Below are 24,620 nucleotides of genomic sequence, written 5' to 3'. Positions count from 1 at the left end.
CCGGGGGTGCTGCCAATGGAAGAGACAACAAGAAGCTGTTTGTGGTGCTGCCCAAATGGAAGAGAAAGTGGGATGGTGCGAATGCTGCGCTTGGGGACGGAAGGTGCCGCCCTTGCTGCCTCTTGCTGCCTGGGATTGTCCCCAATGGCAGCGAATCCACAGCGAGTCGCTGCTTCATCACAATCTGCCCGACTCCACCCACACTGGCTGTCAATCATTCTGCTGGAGCGGCTTCCTATTGGCTGTGTTCAGCTGATGGACAGCAGAATGCACCAATGGAGAATGAGGGTGCAGTGATGGATTGTGCAATGAATCAATGAGGCTTTTGACAAGGTACCACATGGCAGGTTGTTGCACAACCTCCATCATGGGACCCAGGGTGAGGTAGCTAAATGGATACAAAATTGGCTTGATGACAGAATGTGGAGATGCCGGCGTTGGACTGGGGTAAACACAGTAAGAAGTTTAACAACACCAGGTTAAAGTCCAACAGGTTTATTTGGTAGCAAAAGCCACACAAGCTTTCGAAGCTCTAAGCCCCTTTCGACGCTGCGACAACGGATGAATGAACACCGCTCGACAATCACCAGGCAAGACTGTTCTCTTCCTGTTGGGGAGCACTTCAGCGGTCACGGGCATTCGGCCTCTGATATTCGGGTAAGCGTTCTCCAAGGCGGCCTTCACGACACACGACAGCGCAGAGTCGCTGAGCAGAAACTGATAGCCAAGTTCCGCACACACGCGGACGGCCTCAACCGGGATATTGGGTTCATGTCACACTATTTGTAACGCCCACAGTTGCGTGGACCTGCCGAGTTTCACTGGCTGTCTTGTCTGGAGACAATACACATCTTTTTAGCCTGTCTTGATGCTCTCTCCACTCCCATTGTTTTGTTTCTTAAAGACTTGATTAGTTGTAAGCATTCGCATTCCAACCATTATTCATGTAAATTGAGTCTGTGTCTTTATAAGCTCTGTTTGTGAACAGAATTCCCACTCACCTGAAGAAGGGGCTTAGAGCTTCGAAAGCTTGTGTGGCTTTTGCTACCAAATAAACCTGTTGGACTTTAACCTGGTGTTGTTAAACTTCTTGATGACAGAAGCCAGTGGATGGTTGTCCAGGGTTGTTTTTCAAACTGGAGGCCTGTGACCAGCGGTGTCCTCTGGGATCAGTGCTGGGTCCACTGTTATTTGTCATTTATATTAATGATTTGGATGAGAATATAGGAGGCATGGTTGGTAAGTTTGCAGATGACACCAAGATTGGTGGCATAGTGGACAGTGAAGAAGGTTATCTCGGATTGCAATGGGATCTTGAGCAATTGGGCCAGTGGGCTGACGAATGGCAGATGGAGTTTAATTTGGACAAATGCGAGGTGATGCATTTTGGTAGATTGATCCAGGGCAGGACTTACTCAGTTAATGGTAGGGTGTTGGGGAGAGTTACAGAACAAAGAGATCTCGGGTACGGGTTCATGGCTCCTTGAAAGTGGAGTCACAGGTGGACAGGGTGGTGAAGAAGGCATTCGGCATGCCTGGTTTCATCGGTCAGAACATTGAATACAGGAGTTGGGACGTCTTGTTGAAGTTGTACAAGACATTGGTAAGGCCACACTTGGAATACTGTGTACAGTTCCGGTCACCCTATTATAGAAAGGATATTATTAAACTAGAAAGGTACAGAAAAGATTTACTGGGATGCTACCGGGACTTGATGGATTGAGTTCTAAGGAGGAGTTGGATAGACTGGGACTTTTTTCTTTGGAGCGTAGGAGGCTGAGGGGTGATCTTATCGAGGTCTATAAAATAATGAGGGCACAGATCAGCTGGATAGTTCATGTCTTTTCCCAAAGGTCGGGGAGTCTAAACCTTAGAGGGCAGAGGTTGAAGGTGAGAGGGGCAATTATTTCACACAGAGGGTGGTGAGTGTCTGGAACGAGCTGCCAGAGGGAGTAGTCGAGGTGGGAACAATGTTGTCTTTTAAAAAGCATTTAGTTAGATGGGTCTAGAGGGATATGGGCCAAATGTGGGCAATTGGGACGAGTTTCGGGGTTTAAAAACAGGGGCAGCCTGGACAAGTTGGGCTGAAGGGCCTGTTTCCATGCTGTATGTAAATCTGAATGATGACGCAATGAGGTGCCGCCCACCCAGTGACGTGGCTGGAAGCGGCCGTTAAACGGTTTCCGCGCGCGGCTGGAGGGGGCGTTGTGACGTCACTGCCGACGCACAGCACGTGACCTGGATCTGGCCAATCGGCGAGCGGGACAATCAGCCGCCGCCGTCGTCTCGAGTGCGGAGTTCAGGCGCCGCGCCGTTTCTCACTGCGTGTGCGGGGCTTTCCCAGCGGCGTTCACACCGAATCTTTGAGTCACGGTAAGGAATTAAATAAGAGAAAAAGTCTCCGCTTCAGCGGCGCCGACTCTCGCTGACTGGGATTGTCCCCAGTGGCAGCGAGTCGCTGCTTCATCACAAGCTGCCCGAGTGCGCCCGCGCACTGGCTGCCAATCATTCTGCTGGAGCGGCTTCCTATTGGCTGTGTTCATTTGACGGACAGCAGAACGCACCAATGGGGAATGAGGGTGCAGTGAGGTCCCGCCCACTCAGTGAGAGCGGCCCGCGGTCACGTGGCGCGGCCGTTAACGGTTTCTGCGCGCGGCTGGAGAGGGGGGTCTGAAGTCACTGCCCGCTCACAGCACGTGACCGGGAGCTGACCAATCGCCGGAAACCAGCCCTCGCCGCCCCGAGTGCGCCTGCGCCAACTTCACTCCGGGAGGGTGCGGCCCGCTTCCTATTGCGCGCAGGCGCACTGCGGTTTTGTCGGTGCGTATCCGGGTATTTCCGGGTTTGAGGAATTAACGGCCCAGAAAAAGTTTCAACTCCAACAACATTCAGCTTGAGGATTAAAATGGCGGTTTCCTGTGTAAATACAGCCCGTCTTTGTATCATATTAACAGAGCGGGGACGGTCAGTTACATTGTGGGCGGCGCGGTGGCTCAGTGGTTGGTGCTGCGGTCTCACAGCGCCAGGGAGCCGGCTTCAATTCCCGGCCTTGGCTCACTGTCTGTGTGGAGTCTGCACATTCTCCCCGTGTCTGCGGCCCTTTCCTCACACTCTCCAAACATCAGCAGCACAGGGGCACTGGCCAGGCTCAGTTGCTGCTCAGTGTCGGGGGGATTAGCAGGGTCAACACGGGGAGAGGGTCTGGGGGGGATTGTGGGCGGTACAGACTGGATGGACCAAATGGCCTCCTCCTGCACTGCAGCAATTGGATGATTCAATGTTTCACAGAAAGATCTGTTATTACAATCTAGGCCGTGTCTGTGTAAACACCATCTAAATGGTATGAGTAAACACAGCAATGGATCTCTTAGTTAATTCAGTCTGGGCCCTGTGTGAGCATTTGTAGAACATGAAACTAAATTGCTTTTACAGCCGCGCAAGCAACAAATGCAAGGAAACTGAGAGCTTGATTGAATACGAGGATATGTGCACATTCACAGTGCAACACGTGTTTTGTCACTCTATCTCTAAAGAGAGCGAAGAACTGGTACCCACAATGTTTGTGTCTCATGAAAATCCCCCCTCCACCCTTTTGCCCTGTCTGGGCTTCTACTGCACAACTTTCACCTCTCTGACTTTGCCCGCAGTCTGGACGCACCCTGGCATGTCTTGTTGCCGTCTGCCAGGTATTGTCCCCAGTGGATGGCCATTCATGAGCGAGGCCTCCCCCTTATCATCAGGACCTAGGGTGGAGGGGTTTGCCTGCAGCAACACCATACAGTCACAGGTTGAATTGGTTCACAGACTAAAAATACGTCTGTGAATTTGCAGCCTTGTGGAGTCCATAGACCACATATATGTAAGTTGTCAAAGGCTGCACTTCATTTTTAGTTTCTTGAGAAATGTGTAAATTTCTTTTTTGGTGGGACTTCAGCCCCAAGCGTCGATCTTTGGGCACCCGTCATGGAGGGGGACGGGAATGGGGGAGAAGCTCCTCATATGCCTGCTCCTGGACTTGGCCAAGCTGGCCATTAATAGGTCCAGGCAACGGGAAGTTGAGTGGGTCGTCTGTCCCAACTCTTTTCCCATCTACTGCAGCTATGTTCACTGCCAGGTGAAAGGCAGCATGTGATCTCTGCTGGCAACATAGAGGCTTTCCTTACCTGGTGGGCACTGAGGGCTGGAGTGTGTTTTTAACCCCTTTCATTATAGTTTGCTTTATTGTTTAAGTTTCCTTCGAGATTCTGTTCATTTTTAGGATGCTGCATTTTAATTCATCCCTCAATTTGTTGATTTGGTTTATTTGGTTAAGATACGAATTGCAAGATGCAGAATTTCACTGGCATCTCAATCTCTGGACTTTTCCCTCGGATGCCAACAGTCCACAGTCAGTCACCTTGCAGAAATGTCCCCCCTCATTTTAGCTAAGAGCAGAGGGCTTTCCCTGTCAGCAGCTGCTGCACCCCTTGGAGGGAGAAGGGACAGGGTTGTGGCGGGGAGGGGGGTGAGGCAGAGATGGATTGAGAGGTGGAGGGAGACGGGGGAGGCAGAGGTGGAGGGAGACGGGGGAGGCAGAGATGGATTGAGATGGGGGGGGAGGCAGAGATGGATTGAGAGCGGGGGGAGGCAGAGATGGATTGAGAGGTGGAGGGAGACGGGGGAGGCAGAGATGGATTGAGAGGGGGGGGAGGCAGAGATGGATTGAGAGGTGGAGGGAGCCGGGGGAGGCAGAGATGGATTGAGAGCGGGGGGAGGCAGAGATGGATTGAGAGGTGGAGGGAGACGGGGGAGGCAGAGATGGATTGAGATGGGGGGGGAGGCAGAGATGGATTGAGAGGTGGAGGGGAACTAATTGCAGGTTGCAGTGGTTAGAACAAACTTTGTACAAATTTATGGTTTCTGAAATTTGTAATTATTTTGACAAATTGAGCAGTGGCTGTTCAGTGAATTGCCACCCTGACAGATTCTGTTCACTAACAAATGAACAATAATCTCATTGAACGACAGTGCAAACACTCGGTAGTGTTCACTTACTCCTGTTCCTGTGAGTTTGTAAATACCTGCTGTGGTTCCTTGATGTGGTGAGGCTCCTCAATTAACTGCTGCTGATGTTGGAACAGAGTCTGATCAATGAAAATTAATGTTGTCCCTCATGGGTCAGAGCAGTGGAGAATAGGAAAACTGAATGGGGAAGATTGAAGAAATAGGGAGGGAGTCAGTCACAAGGTGTTTGGAAGGAAGGGAAGATCTCTCTCTCTCGCGTTTTCTTTCTGTTTTTCATTCTTTCTCCCTCTCTCTCCCTGAACCATAGAATCCCTACAGTGCAGAAGGAGGCCATTTGGCCCATCGCATCTGCACCGACGGCAATCCCCATAACCCTACTTATTTACCCTACTAACCACCTGACACTAGCGTCAATTTAGCATGGCCAATCAACCTAACCCACACATCTTTGGACTGTGGGAGGAAACCGGAGGAAACCCACACAGACACGGGGACAGTGACCCAAGCCAGGAATTGAACCTGTGACCCTGGCGCTGTGAGGCAGCAGTGCTAACCACTGTGCCGCCCTGTGGGACTGGGGGAAGTGCTATAAAAGTTCCAGTGAACTGATGTCCCATCAACTTGTTCACACTGTTCAGATGCTCTCATTGTGGGGCTGGTTTCAAGACATCTTCTAATCTCGCTGCACACCTGTGAGTTCACATTGGGGGGGAGACCTTTCAAATGCCTAGATTGTGAGAAGTGCTTTAAACGTTCTGAGGAACTGATGTCCCATCAACGTGTTCACACTGATGAGAAACCATGCTCTCTCTTTCATTTTGCTCTCTGTTTTTCTCTCCAGTATTTCCTGGATTTAATTCTGTCGATCAATGAGCATTACTAGAACTGAGCTTTCTATTGGATAATGATTGACATCTAGATGCACCTATGAGAAGATGGAAAGAATTGAAACGCTGGTCTTGGTGACGCATGCACATAGACCGTCACAGCCGGCAACACGCATGCGCCAGCCTGCCGTCTGCACGCGAGAGAAAACGGTTAACGAATAACAGTGTTTGAATAGAAACAGCCTCAACACTGAGTAGATCTGGGTGATTCTAGGCTGAATAGACACAGCATTATAACACAGAATATCTGGGTGATTCTAGCCTGAATACACAGCATTATAACACAGAATATCTGGGCGATTCTAGCCTGAATACACACAGCATTATAACACAGAATATCTGGGCGATTCTAGCCTGAATACACACAGCATTATAACACAATGTCTGGGTGATTCTAGTCTGAATACACAGCATTATAACACGGAATATCTGGGTGATTCTAGTCTGAATACACACAGCATTATAACACAATGTCTGGGTGATTCTAGTCTGAATACACACAGCATTATAACACTGAATATCTGGGTGATTCTGGTCTGAATACACACAGCATTATAACACGGAATATCGGGGTGATTCTAGTCTGAATACACACAGCATTATAACACGGAATATCTGGGTGATTCTGGTCTGAATACACACAGCATTATAACACGGAATATCGGGGTGATTCTAGTCTGAATACACACAGCATTATAACACGGAATATCTGGGTGATTCTGGTCTGAAAACAGACCACCAACACTGAAAATATCGTTGAATCATAGAATCCCTGCATTGCAAAAGGAGGCCATTCGGCCCATGAATTCTGCACCGACAAAATTCCATCCAGGCCCTATTACCCATAACCCCACATATTTACCTTGTTGATCTCCCTAACACTCGGGTCAATTTAGCATAGCCAATCAACCTAACCCACACATCTTTGGACTGTGCGAGGATACCGGAGCACCCAGAGGAAATCCCTGCAGACACGGGGAGAATGTGCAAACTCCACACAGACAGTGAGCCAAGGCTGGGAAGTGAACCCGGATCCCTGGCGCGGTGAAGCAGCAGTGCTAACCACTGTGCCACCTTGCCGCCCCTTGATCTGGGTGATCTAACCTGAATACCGAGAGGGCATTATAACACTGAGTGTATCTGGGTGATTTTGGGCTGAATAGAGAGAATTAACTGCTTCATAACACTGAGAACATCTGTGGTTATTGTTACACTTTTCAAACACACACTTTTCCTGAACATTCATCCTTAGCTTGGGGAGAAAATGGCGATTTTCTGTTTTTCACTCAAAAAACCATATAGGCGGCACAGTGGTTAGCACTGGTGTGTCTCAGCGCCAGGGACCCGGGTTCAATTCTGCCCTCTTTGTGTGGAGTTTGCACATTCTCCCCATGTCTGCATGGGTTTTCTCCGGTGCTCGGGTTTCCTCCCACAGTCCAAAGATGTGGGGGTTAGGTTGATTGGCCGTGCTAAATTGACCCAAGTGTCAGCGGATGAACAGAGTAAATATGTGGGATTAAAGGAATAGGGTCTGGGTGGGATTGTGGTCAATGCAGACTCGATGGGCCAAATGGTCTCCTTCTGCAGTGTCGGAATTCTATGAAACCCCATATTGAAAATTAGGGTAGTCTGATCAGACACTGTGTAACCTTCATTAATGTGTCCAATGAAAACACTAATTCAAACATTTCCAACACTCCTATTGAAATTCCCTGTTCGCTTCACTAGATGGACTGTCCCAGGATTGAGGAAATTGTCATTCTAATTGAAACATTTCCAACCGTCTAATTGAATCTTTCTTTCGGGTCTGGTTTATGGGCTGACCTGGGAGTGAGAAAATTGTCGTTCTCGTTCACCTGGCACTATTTGTCTTTTTTTTTCTCTCCTGCTTTAATCAGATCTCCGGTGAATGCTGGATTGATTGAGAAAATCCACAGCTGGAAGTAAGCAAGGAGTGTGGACTGCGGGACTAAAAGGTGAACCAGCACAGGATTGTGAGAGTGCCAACCAGAGAGAGACCTTGAGATTGAAAGAACTTCCGTATATTTTCTGGAGAGGAAGGTGAGAGAAAGTTGCATTTATTCTGGTCCTGTAGACAGTGCAGAAAGGTTACAAGGTGAGGTCAGAAATGCTGAGTGAGAGGTATGGAGAGTCTGAGCACTGAGTCCAGTTATCTCGGATATAAAGTGTTATTTACTGTCAAACAGATCAGTTTTTGTCTCCTTAAACTTTAATTTAATAAAACCGCAGTGTTTGTTCTTGTTATATCAGTTGTGCAATATTGGAATTGCAGCTTCAGTGTTAATTTAAAACAAACTGACTGTTCTGGGTTAATCTTCCTCTGAACTGAACTGATGGTGTGTGATGGTGGTTTTGTTATTTCCGTTTTCAGTTATATTTGCTGATGGATTTCCTGTGTTGCCGCGGTAACAATCTGACTGATCTCAGGACCAGAGGCAGAAGTACGGACACCAATTAGTGGAGAGAAATCGGATGGGTGGGGGCCAGGCGAGGGGATCACCATGTGAGAGGCGGGATTCTGGAGATAGACAAAAGCAATCAGATCTGCAAGGCAGAAGGAGAGGGAGACCAGGGCAAACAGACACAGACAGGAATGAAGGAGAAAAGGAAAAGCAGAGAGGGGGAGAGAGAGACACTCTTGCAGACAGGCAAGGAAGTTCGAAACTGAGATGGCAAGTGACAAAGCAGCAAGGCTAAACATGGAAGCAGGTGGTGGGGCAATTATGTTAATTAAAGAGGGCTTTAGTCGTGCAGTCAGAGGTGACCTTTAGTTCTTGAAGATCGAAGTGTAAAATCAGTTGGGTGACCCTAAGAAACAGCCAGGGGCAAAATCCATTGGTGTGAAGTGTTTGTCGGTCACCCAGCAGCAGATGGAATGTGAATCTCCGGTACGTCAGGAAGTTCGAGGTGTGTTTAAGAAGGGTAATGCAGTAATCAATCTACATCGAGACTCGGTGAAACATAATTAGTACTAATGTTGTGGGGGATGAATTGTTTGAAAGTATCCTGAGCCATTTTCTAGAATAGTATATTGAAGAACCAACTAGGGAATCGAAAAACAGGAGACTAAATATGTAAATGAATGATCTCGGAAAGTGTTATCATAACAATGAACAAAGAAAAGTACAGAACAGGACAGGGCCCTTCGGCTCTCCAAACCTGTGCCGATCCTGATGCCCTAACGAAACAAAAAAAAACCTCCAGCCCTTACTCGATCTGCCTGCTTCCACCACCTCCCTCAGGCAGTGCATTCCAGGCACCCACCACTCTCTGCGTGAAACAGTTTGCCTGCACATCTCTCTTAAACTTACCCCCCCTCACCTTGAACCTGTGCCCTCTTGTAATTGACACTCCCACCGTCTATGCCCCTCATAATTTTGTAGACCTCTATCTGGTCTCTGCTCAGCCTCCATCTTTCCAGTGTGAACAATCCGAGTTCATTCAATCTCTCCTCATAATCAACACCCTCGTGCTGGTGAACCTTCTTTGCACTCTCTCAAAACTCCAGGTTCTGCTGGGAGTGTGGTGACCAGAACTGCACACAATACTCCAAATGTGGCCTAACCAAGGTTTTATATAGCTGCAACATGATTTCCCAGCTCTTGTACTCGGTGCCCTGGCTGATGAAGACAAGCATGTTATTTGCTTTCTTAATCACCGTGGCCACCGTGTGTCGCCACTTTGTGAGAACTGTGGACCTGCATGCCCAGGTCCCGAGATATGTTAATGTTCCCAAGGGTTCTGCCATTCACAGTATAATTCATGATAGAATTTTACATTTAAGTTTGAAAGTGATTAAGTTGCATTAGAAACTAGGGCATTAAATTAAAACAAAAACTCTGATGGTGTGAGGATCAAATTGGCTGTGGTGGACTGGAAAACTACGTTTAAAGTTTGTCAGACAATGTCAAACATTTATAGAAATAATACATAGTTTACAATAGCAATACAATCTGAAACCCAGAAAGGAATGTGTTCCAATCATGGCTAATGGAAACAAAGCAAGGATTGTGTCAGATCAAAGGAAGCAGCATATAAAGTTGATGTGGATTTATGGGTGTAGGAGTAGGTTGAGAATCCAAACAGGAATGTCTGTCATCCACTCCAAAAGCAGAGTTCACTGGCAGTCCTTGCCACAGCAGCATTTTCTTCCTGTGGTCGGCACATTGGTAAAGGAAGACGACATGTGTCTGTATCTGCGTTTGCATTGTCCTTCCCTGCCAGCCTTGATCACCATGTTATACTGGTTTGGTGACAGTGTGAGAGCCCAGTGCTGTATTCTCACTGAGGCCTTGGGGGGAATGCGCTTGGATTCACTGAAAAGACTCATCAATGGCTTATGGTCTGTGCATATGGTGAATGAAAGACCATAAAGATACTGATGAAAATGTTTCACAGCGAAATCGATGGCTACACCTTCCTTGTCTGACTGAGAATATCCCTTCTCAGCTTCTGTCAGCGTATGAGCTGCAAAACCAATGGCTTGCTCTGACCTGTCCTCCATCAGATGAGGGAGTTCTGCCCCAACACCGTAGGATGAGGCATTGCATGATAGAATGAGTTCCTGTCTTGTTCAAAGTGATCGAGCAGATTAGCTAATTGCAGCAGAGCCTTCACATCCTTGAAAGCTTTCTTTTATGCTGACCCCCACTTTAATTTGGTTTCTTTGTGAAGCAGTATATACAGTGGTCCCAACACTGCTGTAAGGTCTGGCAAAAACTTCCCGTAATAGTTAATCAAACCCAAAAATGAACTGAGCTCGGACACATGATTGGGATCTGGAGCTTTTTTCCTCCACAAGTGATGAACGCTGCACTATGATTTTGTGACCTAGATATTCCACAGTTTGTGCCTGGAAAATTCCCATGCTGCGCTTCAGATGCAATCCTGCCTCTGAAGACTCTAACACTTGATTCAGGGTGCTGAGGTGTTCCTCCTCAGTTTTCCCTGTAATTAGATGTCATAAAAATGAACTGCGACAGGAGGAAAACCTTGTAACAGATTATCCATTGTTCCCAGCACGGTTTGAAAACAGAACTCCAGGCCTCCAGGTAATCACGTGTACGCATAGTATCATCATTTTTAATAACAGGGATATTTGATGCTCCCCAACTGAATGGACTCATCGAGTGGCTGCAAAGGCTTGGAATCAAACTCCTCCCCCACTTTACCTTTCATGGTGTAGGGCCCTGTCCTGTACTTGAAAAAGCGAGGAGGATAGCCTGTGGATCAACAAACAACTTAATTATAGTGCCACGCAATGTGCCCAGTTCATCAGAATATTTCTGAATGCCATCCTCTGTCACCTTTGTGTGCTTTATTTCATCCCAGTTCTACAGAACATCACTGAGCCAGCCATGCCCTATAGATAAGGCTCCTTCCCTTTTACCACACGGACATGTGTTCTTCTTTTCTGTTGTGTGCAATGTCTAACACCGGAAGCAATGGTATGGGCTCTCCGGTGTACATCTGAAGTTTGATCCCTGTCTGAGTAAGGGCTGGCGCCTTGTTCGAGTCCCAAGTTGTCTTGTTGGTCCTTTCACTGATCACCGATGCAGAGGCTCCCGTGTCCATCACCATCATGGTTTGTTTTCCACCGACCTCTGCTATTGCATAAATAGGTTTTACATGCCCCTCACTCACATTAAACATGTTGTAAGAGTGCTCCTCGAGCAAAGGAAAGTACAACACAAGAACACGTCCTTCGGCGCTCCAAGCCTGTGCCAATTATGATGCACTAACTGAACTAAAAAGCCCTCCTGCCCTTACTCGGTCTGTATCCCTCTATTCCTTCCCTATTCATGAACCCATCCAGATGCCCTTAAATGTTGCAAATGTGCCTGCGTCAACCACCTCCTCAGGCAGCATGTTCCAGGCACCAACCATTCTCTGCGTGAAAAACTTCCCCTGCACATCTGTCTCAAACTTGCCCCCCTCTCACATTGAACCCTTTTATTGACACTTGCACCCTGGGGAAACGCTTCTGAATTTGCATCATGTCTATGCATCTCATAAGTTTCTAAACCTCTATCAGGTCTCCACTGAGCCTCTGGCTGTCCAGTGAAAACAATCCTCGTTTATTCAACCTCTCACCACAGCCAACACCCTTGAGACCAGGCAACAGCCTGCTGAACCTTATTTGTGCTCTGCAAAGCTTCCACATTCTTCTGGTAGTGTGGCGACCAGAACTGTGTGCAATACTCCAAATGCGGCCAAACCAAGGTTTTTTATAGCTGCAACATGATTTGCCAACACTTGTACTCAATGCCCCGGCCATGTGTCTTCTCAATAACTATGGCCACCTATGTTGCCACTTTTAGGGAACTGTGGGCCTCCACGCCCAGATCCCTCTGTGTCTTAATGTTCCAAAGGGTTCTGCCATTTACAGTACAATTCACACACAAACATGATCCTCCAAAATGCACTACCTCGCATTTATCCAGATTAAACTTCATTTGCCATTTCTGTGCCCAAGACTCCAATCTATCTATATCCTGTTGTAAACTCAGCACTATTACCCTCTCCACCAATCTTCGTGTCACCCGCAAACTTACTAATCAGACCACCCACGTTTTCCTCCAAACAAAATAGGTCCCAGCACTGATCCTTGCAGAACACTACGAGCTCCAGGTCACCATTCTGAAAAAATACCCTTTCCCTGCTGTTCTCTGGGGTGAATTTTCCCATTCCGCCCACCATGGGAATCGGAAAGCCGAGGGGTGGACCATGGAAAGGTCCGTTGACCTTGGGTTGGATTTTACAGTTTTGGGAGGAGCGCAGCGTAACATCCTGCCGTCTGTCTTCTGTCACCAAGCCAGTTCTGTTTCCATCCAGCCAGCCCACCCGATTCCTTGTGATTTCGGTTGTTGTACCAGTCTGCCATGTGGGATCTTGTCAAACACCTTACTACAGTCCATATAAACTACATCCACAGCCCTTCCCTCATCAATTATCTTTGTCACTTCTTCAAAAACCTCAATCAAGTTGGTGAGACATGACTTTCCCCTACAAAACCATGCTGCCTGACACAAACTCGTCAATTTTTCCAAATGTGCACAGATCCTCACCAATAGCTTCTCCACCGCAGACGTTAGGCTCACCAACCCTTGATTTCCTGGATTATGCCTGCTTTCTTTCTGAAACAAGGGATCAACAATGGCTATTCTCCAGTCCTCTGGAACCTCGCCTGTGGTTAAAGAGGATGTGAAGATATCTTTTTACTCCCCTGTTTCTTTCCTCCCACACTAAACTGGGGTCGATCCCATTTGGCCCCGGGGACTTGTCTACCTTAATGTAATTTAGGATACCTACCACTTCCTCCTTCGATATATTGACATTCCCTAGAGTGTTCACACACCTATTCTTGGCCTCAACATCCTTCACGTCCATCTCCTTGATGAATACGGATACAAAGTACTCATTAAGGATCTCACCGCCTTCCTGTGACTCCACGCATAACTTCCCTCTATTGCCCATGAGTGGGCCTATTCTTTCTTGGGCCACTCTCTTACTCCGAATACATGCATAAAAGTCTTGGGATTCTCCTTCTCCCTGTTTGCTAAAAATGTTTTATGGCCCCTTTTAGCCCTCCTAATTTGGCGTTTAAGTTACTTCCTATTTTCTCTCTACTCCTCAGGGGCTTTGTCAGTTTTTTAGTTGTCTCGACCTATTGTATGTTTTCTTTTTGACTGAGCTTACAATTTTCCTTGTCATCCAAGGTTCCCGAATTCTGGCATTTCCATCCTTCATTTTTCCGTGTCAGGCATTTCCTGCATTTCAGTCAATTGGCCTTTAAAAGCTTCCCAGATGCCAGACGTGGATTTGCCCTCAAAGAGCCGCTCCCAATCCGCATTCCCCTGTTCCTGTCTAATTTGGATGTATTTGTCCCGCGTCCAATAGAACCGAGGGCCACTCTTGTCCTTATCCATTACTACCTGAAGTCTTATGGAATTATATGGAATCCTTTGCTCCTGTATGTGCTCTGAGCTCTCCAGGTGATGTGTAGCTGACTGATGCTTTTTCAAATTTGAATTCCCTTGCTCCACCTTCGACTTGCTTTTAGCATCTTTGCAGCTCTTTGTTAAACGCCCCTTTTTTGTTGCAGTGGTGACAAACAGCATCAAAACATTTGCAATGATCCACATAGTGTGTCCCTCAACACCTGACACATTCTATTGCTTTCACCTTTCTTCTTGCTGCCTCTTTTGTTACTTGATGCAGTGCCCCCTCCTGCTCACCACCATTGGTCTTCTGGATATCTTTTGCATGGCAGCCATTTCCATGCACTGAGAAATTTCTGCGGCGCTCTTGAAAGTCACTGTGGCTTCACCCAATAACTGATGCTGGCTCGGTGTGGGCGAGGCCGGGTCATTGGGGTTGATGAGGAATAAACCCGGATCTGTTCAGATGACCAGATGTGTATTACAGAGCCTCGCTAGAATGATATTGTAAATTTAGTGTTAAATTGAAGAGACCCAAAAGGGAGAATGAATTTGTGCTTTGGGATATTGTTTTCACAAAGTCAGACACACTGGAAATCTGAGTTGTTCTGAGATGAAGAGTGAAACGGGTAACTGCATTTTACATTGCTGGTTTTAAACCTTGGTTGTAAATTATTGCTGTTGAATAACTTCCAATTCTAATTTGAAGAAATTAAATGTCTGAATCACTTTTCCATTTCCATATTGGAGAAAGGAGAGGACAATAGCTGAGTTTGATTAGGGATACAGGTACAGGGACACAGACACTGACACATCCACACGAGTGGAGAATATGGAGCCACATGCATTTGTATAGCACCTTTAACGTAGCAAAACATCCCAAAACACTCAACAAGAGAACAATTCAGTGGGAAAACAAATACATAAAACATTCGAAGGGGTAGCTGGGCAGGTGACTAATTTTAGTCAGATTGTTAATCTTTTTAAGGTGAATCTGAGAAGAGGGAAAAGTAAAGCAGCCGAGAGGCTTCGGGAGGGAATTCCGGAGCTCAGGACTTGGCCTGGATTGTGGACAAATTATTCTCAAGATACACAACTTGTCAGATTGGGCAAGGTAGAGATGTTGTTGGCTTCTGGGGCTGCTGTAGGCTGCATGAATAGGAAGAGAGGGGCCATGGAGAGATTGAACAGCTAGTTTGAGCATTTTAAAATTGAGCTGTTGTCAGGCTGTGAGACAGTGAGAGTTGGTGAACACAGGTGAATGAACTGAGACGTGGTGTGAGTTAGTCAGGATTCAGGAAGCAGAGTTTCAGAGCAGTGAGAATGTAGAGCTGGATATCAGCAGTTTGCATGTTGAACCTGCTGCCAGGTTACCGAGGGGCAGCATGTTGATGAGGAATAGAAGAGGGCCAATGATAGAGATAATGATGTGGGAGTGGCAAGAGAAAGCAATGTCACTGATTCTCTGGATGGAAAGTAATAGATAAGAATTGAACCGGGGCCTTTGATGCATTTCCACTCAGCTGCACGACAAGAGGCAGGAGTTGAGAAGGATAACATGGTCAAGCACGTTAAAGGTTGCAGACGGGTGAATGAAGATACTTCACTGACTTTTGTCAGAGTCGGATAGGATAGTATTTGTGATTTTAACAGCAGCGGCAGGGTGCAAACTTAACTGTATGGAGCTCCTGCTAAAATGGTGCTGGATTTGGGAGGTAACAACATGTTCAATAACTTTGGAGAGGGAAGTGGGAACTGGAAATGGGGCAGAGGATTGAAAGGGAAAAGGATTTTTCAAGGGACCTGATGAGGGTGACTGGTATTTTGTGAAACAGCTGCCACTAATATCGTGGTAACATGTGCAATTGTAATATTCTGAAATATATTTTACACATCAGTGAAGATCTCAACGCTCTGCTTCTGATTTTAATATTTACATCTGATCCTGACATTGATATTATCCTCATTACAGAGTCTCAGAATCAGGGAACGTCTGTCAATATCATGGCTGAAGGTTCAAACAGGGGAGAATGTTCAACATCTTCAAAACGAATGAGAATGGACACAGGTAGGATCACCAAACAATACAAATATAATTCCTGTCTTGTCTGCTGCTCACACAGGAAGAGGGAACAGGACAGGGACTGAGTAGAAAGTGGGAGTGAGTCACCATCTCGAGCGGGTTGATCCAAAGTTCAGCCCAGGGGCCGGGTGTGACTTGTGAAGCTCCTCTACGCGGCCCCGGAGGCAGTTTTCAAATTGTTGTCAAACAGCTGGGTTCGAATTCAAGATTCTGCTTGGAGCTGCTCCTCCAATCAGAGGTTGTTTCTCTCTCCCGTTGCTGCTGATTGGCTGACTAGCGAGTGTGAATAGGAGAAACAATCCATGATTGGTGACGCAGTGAACAGCGTGCTGAAGGCTGGTGTGAAAAAGGAGCAAAGGTATCTCTGGGTGGGGCAAAGTGCAGTGAGGCTGCAGCCCGGTGGGAGGGAACAGGCGTGGCAGGGCTGGGGTGGGTGAAGTCTAGTCGGGTAAAATCGAATCGGGGCTTAAGACAGAATGTTTGTCATTTTCGTGAGAACAGTGACTAAAGGGATGTGTGAATGAATGAGGGTGTGTGGGAGAAAGAGTGACCATGTATCTGTGTGGGGTGGTGAGAGTGAGAGAGAAAATTGAGACTGAACGTATGTACTCACACTCGTCCCCACTGTCTCAGACAAAAAAATCAGGACCTTCCTCCTGTTATCTCTCCAAGATTTGGCCTCTTGAGTGATTAAAAATGTATATATATCCTCAAGTTGTGAAGGTGAACAAGCCTGATCTAGAGTGAGATCACATTTACAGGTGGAGGGAGCCCCGACGTACTCAGACTGTCCAATCGACAACTGGAAGTGGGCATTGTAAGGGTGACTCAAGCAGAGTGTTCCTGAGCAACAGTGTGACGTGGGCCACAGAAATAAGAGTGATAGTGGTTGGAGATTCTGTTGTCAGGGGAATAGACAGATTCTTCTACAGCCCTGGCACATCACAAATGGTAAATTAGCTCCCTCGTACCAGAGGAAAGAATATCCTGGAACTGATGGGATCGTCTTTGAGAAGGAGGAAAGACCAAAAAGATGCATGTTTTGAAGTAGTGACACAGATGGAAAGATGTTCATAGAGGAGCTGTTAAAACTGACGCACTGGAGTGAAAAACAAAGCATGAGTGAGTGATATCTGGATTGTTCTGTGCTGGGTCAGGTCAGGAGGGGAATAAGAGGCTGGTCAATGTGAAACTGCAAGGCTGGAACAGGAGTGGGGTTTCTCATTCTCGGCTTCAGAAGAAAGGGCCCTAACGTCTGTACCATGAACCTATCAAGGACAATAGAAAGATAAGTGGAAAAGTGAGAACAAATAATTGATACGAACATATGGAATAGGAGCAGAAGTCGGCCATTCGGCCCCTTCAGCACTTCTGCCATTCAATAGGACCATCACTGATCTATTTGTGTTTCGAAATCAACAGCCCTCTGAAAGAAGAAAAAATCTCATCATCTCTGACCTAAAAAGACAACTTTATTTTAAAATAGTGTCCCCTAGTTCTGGACTTACCCACAAGGGGAAACATCCTTTCCATGTCCTCGGTGTCAATACCAGATTTTATAAGCTTCAACCAAGTTGCTGCTCACTTTTCTAGACTCTGGAAGAAACAAGCCCAGTCTTTCTCGCGTTTCCTCATAAGATAACCCGCTTCTTCTGGGTATCAGTCCAGTTAACTTCCTCTCAATAGCATCTAATGCACTAATATCTTTGTTACATAATGAGCTCATTAACTGGGCACAATATTCATAGAGTCATAGAGGTTGACAGCATGGAAAGAGGCCCTTCGGCCCAACTTGTCCATGCCACCCTTTTTTGTTAACCAATAAGCTAGTCCCAATTGCCTGCGTTTGGCCCATATCCTTCCATACACATCTTACCCATATAACTTCTAAATGCTTTTTAAAAGACACAATTGTATCTGACTCCACTCCCATCTCTGGCATCTTGTTCCAGACACTCACTACTCTCTGTGGAAAAAATTGTATCTCTCCCCTCTCTCCCTAAACCTATGCCCTCTAGTTTTAGACCCCCCCTACATTTGGGAAAAGTTGCCCCTCATTAATTTACAGACTCTATAAGATGTCCCCTAAGCCTCCTACGCTCCAGGGAAAAAAGTCTCAGTCTATGCAGCCTCGCCTTAAACCTCAAACCATCAAGTCCCAGTCGCATCCTCGTAAATAATCTTTTTTGCACTCTTTCTTGTTTAATAATATCCTTTCTATAAGAGGGTGACCAGAACTGCACACAGTATTCCAAGTGTGGCCTCACCAATGTCTTGTACAACTTCAACAAGACATCCCAACTCCTTTATTCAATGTTCTGACCAATGAAACCAAACATGCTAAATGCCGCCTTCACCATTCTGCCCACCTGTGACTCCACTTCCAAGGAGCTATGAACCTGTTCCCCAAGATCTCTTTGTTCTGTCACTCTCACCAACGCCCTATCATTAACTGAGTAAGTCCTGCCCTGGTTCGATCTACCAAAATGCATCGTCTCGCATTTATCTGAATTAAACTCCATCCGCTGTTCATCAGCCATTTGAGATGTGGTCTTCCCAATTCCCTGTAAATCTGAAGCATAATATCCTTTTATCTTCAAGTTCCCTCAAAATAAAGGACGATATTCCATTCGCCTTTCAATGACTTGCTGTACCTGCAAATTATTTTTTTCTGACTCATGCACGAGAACACCCAAATCCAAATGCATCAGAATCCTGCAGCCATTCTCCTGTTTAGGAATACTGTTTCTTTTATCCTCCCTGCCAAAGCAAACAGATTCACATTCTCCCACATAATACTCCATCTGTCAGTTTTACTTACTCACCCATGCACAACCTCCTTATATCCTCTTCACAAGAACCTTTTCTACCGATGTTTGTATCATTTGTAAATTTAACCTTGATGCCTTCGCTTCTCTCGTCTATTTCATTCATAAAAATTGTAACAAGTTGATGCCACAGCATAGACGCTTGCAGCTTTCCACTGGTCCCAGCCGGCCAATTGCATAAAGCACCCATTCATTAATACTCTGTTTTCTACCAGCCAGCCAATCTTCTATCAATACTATTATGTTACTCCCTGCACTGTCACCTTTTATTTTCCACAAAACTTTGATGTGGCACCTCCTCAAATGGCCTCTGGAATCCAAGTGCAGCATGTCTACAGGCTCCTCTTTATCCACGGTGTCACTGATCCTTCAAAGAACTCCAGTAAATTAGTTCAGCACGATTTCCCTTTCCATGCTGACTCTTCCAGATTTTCTGAGTTTCTCTGAGTGTCCAGGTATAACCACCTTAATGATCGATTTGAATGCTTTACGTGTGACAGAAGTCAAAGTAACTGGCCTATAGTATCTTTTTTAACCTCCATCCCTTATTGAATACACGGGTTAAATTTATCTGGTTTTCAGCCTGATGGAACCGTTTCACAAACTAGGGAATTTTAGAAAATTAACACCAATGTGTCCAGTACCTCATGAGCCACCTCTTTGAGATCCAAGGATGAATGCCATCTCGATCTGGAGATCTGTCAGCCTCAGCTCTAGCAGTTTGCTCAGCACCAATCCTTCTCGTGATTGCAACTTCATCAAGTTCCTCTCCTAATAGCTGTCCTCCAGCTATTACTGAATGCTTCTGTAGCCTCGAGAGTGTAGACAGCAGCCAATTATTTGTTCACTTCATCCGCCAGTTCATTATTATCTGCTCGTCTCTCCCCATTGCCACTCTCCACAGGACCAGCACCAACTGTACCGGCTCTCTTCTTGTTTGAATACTTGTAAAAACTCCTACTATCAATGTTTGCCATTTTTACCTGCTACCTCTTTATTTAAGTGAAGAACACACGTCTTAGACCCATTCTTCTGCCTCAACCTGGCACTTGGCAGGCAACATTTTTTTCACTCTTGCTCTTTACTGCAGTGAACAGTGTCAATCCCCCTCACTATATTCTTTTGGAACAAAGTGATAGGCTATTTCTCTCTCTGCCTGATGTTGCACACTGTCTTGACTGGGAGTGTCTCGGAGGGGAGTGTTGAACCGTTGGAGAAAATCTCCATTACAAAGTTGGAAGTGTTAGGTTTGTTAGAGAATTTAAAGACTGACAAATCCCCAGGGCCTGATGGAATCTATCCAAGGCTGCTCAGGGAGACGAGAGATGAAATCACTGGGCCTCTGATGCAAATCTTTGTCTCGTCACTGGACGCAGGTGAGGTCCCAGAGTATTGGAGGATAGCTAATGTGGTCCCGTTATTTAAGAAGGGTAGGAAGGATAACCCGGGTAATTATAGGCCGGTGAGCTTGACGTCCGTGGTGGGGAAGTTGTTGGAGAAGATTCTTAGAGATAGGATGTATGCGCATTTAGAAAGGAATAAATTCATTAACGACAGTCAGCATGGTTTTGTGAGAGGGAGGTCATGCCTCACTAACCTGGTGGAGTTTTTTGAAGAAGTGACCAGAATGGTTGACGAGGGAAGGGCCTTGGATGTCATCTATATGGACTTTAGTAAAGTGTTTGACAAAGTCCCTCATGGTAGGCTGGTGAAAAAGGTTGGATCTCATGGGATAAAGGGGGAGGTGGCTAGATGGGTGGAGAACTGGCTTGGTCACAGAAGACAGAGGGTGGTAGTGGAAGGGTCTTTTTCCGGCTGGAGGCCTGTGACTAGTGGTGTTCCGCAGGGCTCTGTATTGGGACCTCTGCTGTTTGTGATTTATATAAATGATCTGGAAGAAGGTGTAACTGGGGTGATCAGTAAGTTTGCGGATGACACAAAATTGGCAGGACTTGCAGATAGTGAGGAGCATTGTCAGAAGCTACAGAAGGATATAGATAGGCTGGAAATTTGGGCAAAGAAATGGCAGATGGAGTTCAATCCTGATAAATGTGAAGTGATGCATTTTGGTAGAAATAATGTAGGGAGGAGCTATATGATAAATGGCAGAACCATAAAGGGTGTAGATACGCAGAGGGACCTGGGTGTGCAAGTCCACAGATCCTTGAAGGTGACGTCACAGGTGGAGAAGGTGGTGAAGAAGGCATAAGGCATGCTTGCCTTTATAGGGCGGGGCATAGAGTATAAAAGTTGGGGTCTGATGTTGCAGATGTATAGAACGTTGGTTCGGCCGCATCTGGAATACTGCGTCCAGTTCTGGTCGCCACACTACCAGAAGGATGTGGAGGCTTTGGAGAGAGTACAGAGGAGGTTTACCAGGATGTTACCTGGTATGGAGGGGCTTAGTTATGAGGAGAGATTGGGTAAACTGGGGTTGTTCTCCCTAGAAAGACGGAGGATGAGGGGAGACTTAATAGAGGTGTATAAAATTACGAAAGGCATAGATGGGGTGAACGGTGGGAAGCTTTTCCCCAGGTCGGTGGTGACGTTCACGAGGGGTCATAGGTTCAAGGTGAAGGGGGGGAGGTTTAACACAGGTATCAGACGGACATATTTTACACAGAGGGTGGTGGGGGCCTGGAATGCGCTGCCAGGCAAGGTGGTGGAGGCGGGCACACTGGGAACGTTTAAGATTTATCTAGACAGCCATATGAACGGAGTGGGAATGGAGGGATACAAAAGAATGGTCTAGTTTGGACCAGGGAGCGGCGCGGGCTTGGAGGGCCGAAGGGCCTGTTCCTGAGCTGTATTGTTCTTTGTTCTTTGTTGTTCTTTGTCTTTTGTTCAGCTTCCAGATCAGTATTCCTGATCTGGATTTCCTCCAGCTGCTTACACTTTCTGCAGACGTGTTTGTCAGGAATCGCCTTGCTTTCCAAAAGCTCCCACATTTCCACAGCTGCAACATAGCACCAATGCTGCCATTGGTCCTTATGTTATTTAGTTAATTAAATTGGTCATTTAATTAACTTAAAATCATTCCTATGTGTACCACACCTCTTTCCCCAGCACTGAAATCCCACTTGAAGCAAATTTGCTGCTCTCAGTCTCTGTCTTACTCCGGCGTAGTTACCTGTTCCTCACACCCCTTTTACACAATACAAAATTAGTGTAGATTCTGCTACCTTGAAAGAACAGCAAAGAGTGAAAACACATATTTTCGGAGCATCGAAGGAAACTTGCGAGTGATATTAAATCAACACATTTTTTTCAGTTACGTTTGGGTGGTTAGTAATAATGTAAACCCTCTGAAAACTGATAATCGTGATATTGTCAGTGAAAATATGGAAATGGGGATATGTCAAATACTTTGCATCAGAATTTACAGTAAATTAGAGAACAACATGCCAGACATCTCCAGGAAACTAATGCTGAATCAGAGATAGGGTTCATTGCAGCATTTTAAGGTGCTGGTGAGGCCACACCTGGAGTACTGTGTACAGTTTTGGTCTCCTTACTTGAGAAAGGATATACTGGCACTGGAGAGGGTGCAGAGGAGATTCACTAGTTTGATTCTGGAGTTGAGAGGGTTGGCTTATGAGGAGAGACTGCGTAGACTGTGCCTATAATAATTAGAATTCAAAGGAATGAGGGGAGATCTTATAGAAACATATAAGATGATGAAGGGAGTAGATAAGATAGAAGCAGGGGAGTTGTTTCCGCTGGCGGGTGAAACTAGAACTATGGGGCATGGCCTCAAAATAAGGGGAAGCACATTTAGGACTGAGTTGAGGAGGAACATCTTCACACAAAGGGTTGTGAATCTATGGAATTCCCTGCCCAGTGAAGCAGTTGAGGCTACCTCATTGAATGTTTTTAAGGCAGGGATAGATAAATGTTTGAACAGTAAAGGAATTAAGGGTTATGGTGAGCGGGCGGGTAAGTGGAGCTGAGTCCACAAAAAGATCAGCCATGATGTTACTAAATGGCAGAGCAGCTCAAGGGGCCAGATGGCCTCCTCCTGCTCCGAGTTCTTACGTTCCTATGGAAGTAGGTGAAGCATTTTTCTCAGATTCATTATAAAGATTTGAGCCTTGTTGGTGAGGCCAGCATTTATTACCCATCCTATCTTCCCTTGAAAGTTGGTGATGAGCTGCCGCTGACTTGAACCTCTGCAGTCCATGTGGTGCAGGTACACCCACAGTATATTAGGAAGGGAGTCCCGGGATTTTGACGAAAGAAGTGGGATATGGTTCGAAATCAGGATGGGGAGGAGGAGAACTTTCATGTGGTCGTGTTCCCATACATATTCCACCCTGCTAGGGGGTAGAGTTCATGGGCTTGGAACTTGCTGTAGTGGTTGTCAATCAAGCATGTTGTTTTGTCATTAATAGTGTTGAGCTTATTGCATGTCAATGGAGCTGGTTTCTTTGGGGCAAGAGATGAATATTCCATCACTTAACTGACTTGTGCATTTTAAACAGTGAACAGACTTTGGGGAATCAGGAAATGAGAAATATCTGCTGCAGAATTCCCAGCCTCTTACCTGCCCTTGTCGTCACAGAATTTATATTGCTTGTCAAGTTCAGTTTTGTCTCAATGGTAACCCAGGGAATATTGTCAGTGGAAGATTCAGTGATGGTAATTTTGTTGAATGCTCCTTCAACATTTCCCAATCCACGACCTGTCACCCTTGAGGGACAAGGGCAGCAGGTATATGGGAAGTCCACTATCTGCAAGTTTCCCTCCAATGGAAATTTAGGAAAGAAAACAAATTCAGGCCTTACCAGCAACCCCCACATCCAGTGAAGAATTAAAAAAATGTTGATTTTATATTTGAAATTAATGGCCTCTTTTAACGATGGATGTTCATGGATTTGGGGCTAAGTTCGTTACAGGGTTAAGGTCAAATATGCTTTCACTGAATGTTTGTGTGTTAAACACAGTAAGAAGTCTCACAACACCAGGTGTTGGAATCATGTTTCTGTGTTCCCAGAAAGTGTTTGATAATACGGTTCACAGGGGGCTTCAGTTGCTTCTTGTAAAGTGAAGTGTAACAACATGGATAGAAACTCATTGACGTGTTTATTTTTCTCCATTTGTGTTCACAGATCCAAACTCCACAATCCCTCAGTTCCTGACAAACTGTGATGATTACCAGTTGTTCCAATTGACAAAATTCTACCGGGACAGACTAAAGCAGGCGATGGAAGGAGGAGTGGATGGAGTCAGCTTAACATTAACATACGAGAGGATTTTCACTGGACAAGAACATGGGGTAAGTGGGAGGAATACAGAATTAGTTTCCATTATTCCTATCAGTACACAACTTTCAGGATATATTGCCAAATGATGGTAAAAGAGCAGGTTCTGTCCAGATAATCTTCCAGCAGACAAGGAATCACACGCTGCACTGATAATGGAGTTATTGACTCATAATATTCCTGTCTTTAAGTCTACACCAGACCCAGGTATGAGGAGAGGGAAACTTCACAGCTCGACTGTACTCCCCACGCACGGGGACAGCAGCTTGGCTGCACTCACCACGCAGTTTATTGGGATATTACTGGGTCCACTCAGGTGCTTGCGTAAACCAGTGTTAAAGGCGCCCTTGCGGGATCGGAGCTTTAAAACACCATGAAACATGCTTTGATCTCACTGTGGCAGTTTGTATATTTCGTCAAAACCAATTTGTTTCACTCAGGCCCTTTATAGAGTCATAGAGATTTACAGCATGCAAACAGGCCCTTCTGCCCAACTTGTCCATGCAGTCCCATTTTTTAACCCCTAAGCTAGTCCCAATTGTGCCTTTTTGTCCCATATCCCTCTATACCCATCTCATGTAACTCTCTAAATGCTT

At 46.0% G+C, this 24,620-nt stretch overlaps 1 protein-coding gene across 2 annotated transcripts in view; it reads left to right on the top strand.

Annotated features, from left to right (window-relative positions):
- The first annotated feature begins 1,777 nt into the window (after nt 1-1,777).
- The window catches only part of LOC144484380 (NACHT, LRR and PYD domains-containing protein 3-like), a 70,591-nt gene continuing 47,748 nt past the window's right edge, over nt 1,778-24,620 (top strand). Inside the window, exons 1-5 of one of the 2 annotated variants that reach the window (XM_078202903.1) lie at nt 1,778-2,373; nt 5,846-6,041; nt 7,790-7,952; nt 15,825-15,920; nt 23,872-24,038. In XM_078202903.1, the coding sequence (XP_078059029.1) occupies nt 15,857-15,920; nt 23,872-24,038 (231 nt within the window). In that variant the 5' untranslated portion in view covers nt 1,778-2,373; nt 5,846-6,041; nt 7,790-7,952; nt 15,825-15,856. The remainder of the gene's footprint in view (nt 2,374-5,845; nt 6,042-7,789; nt 7,953-15,824; nt 15,921-23,871; nt 24,039-24,620) is intronic. The other variant, XM_078202901.1, reaches the window with a different exon arrangement.

Source organism: Mustelus asterias, unplaced genomic scaffold, assembly GCF_964213995.1.
Source record: "Mustelus asterias unplaced genomic scaffold, sMusAst1.hap1.1 HAP1_SCAFFOLD_102, whole genome shotgun sequence".
Classification (NCBI taxonomy): Eukaryota; Metazoa; Chordata; class Chondrichthyes; order Carcharhiniformes; family Triakidae; genus Mustelus; species Mustelus asterias.
The sequence above is the reverse complement of the archived record's forward strand: the minus strand, read 5'-3'. Positions and strand labels throughout refer to the sequence as shown.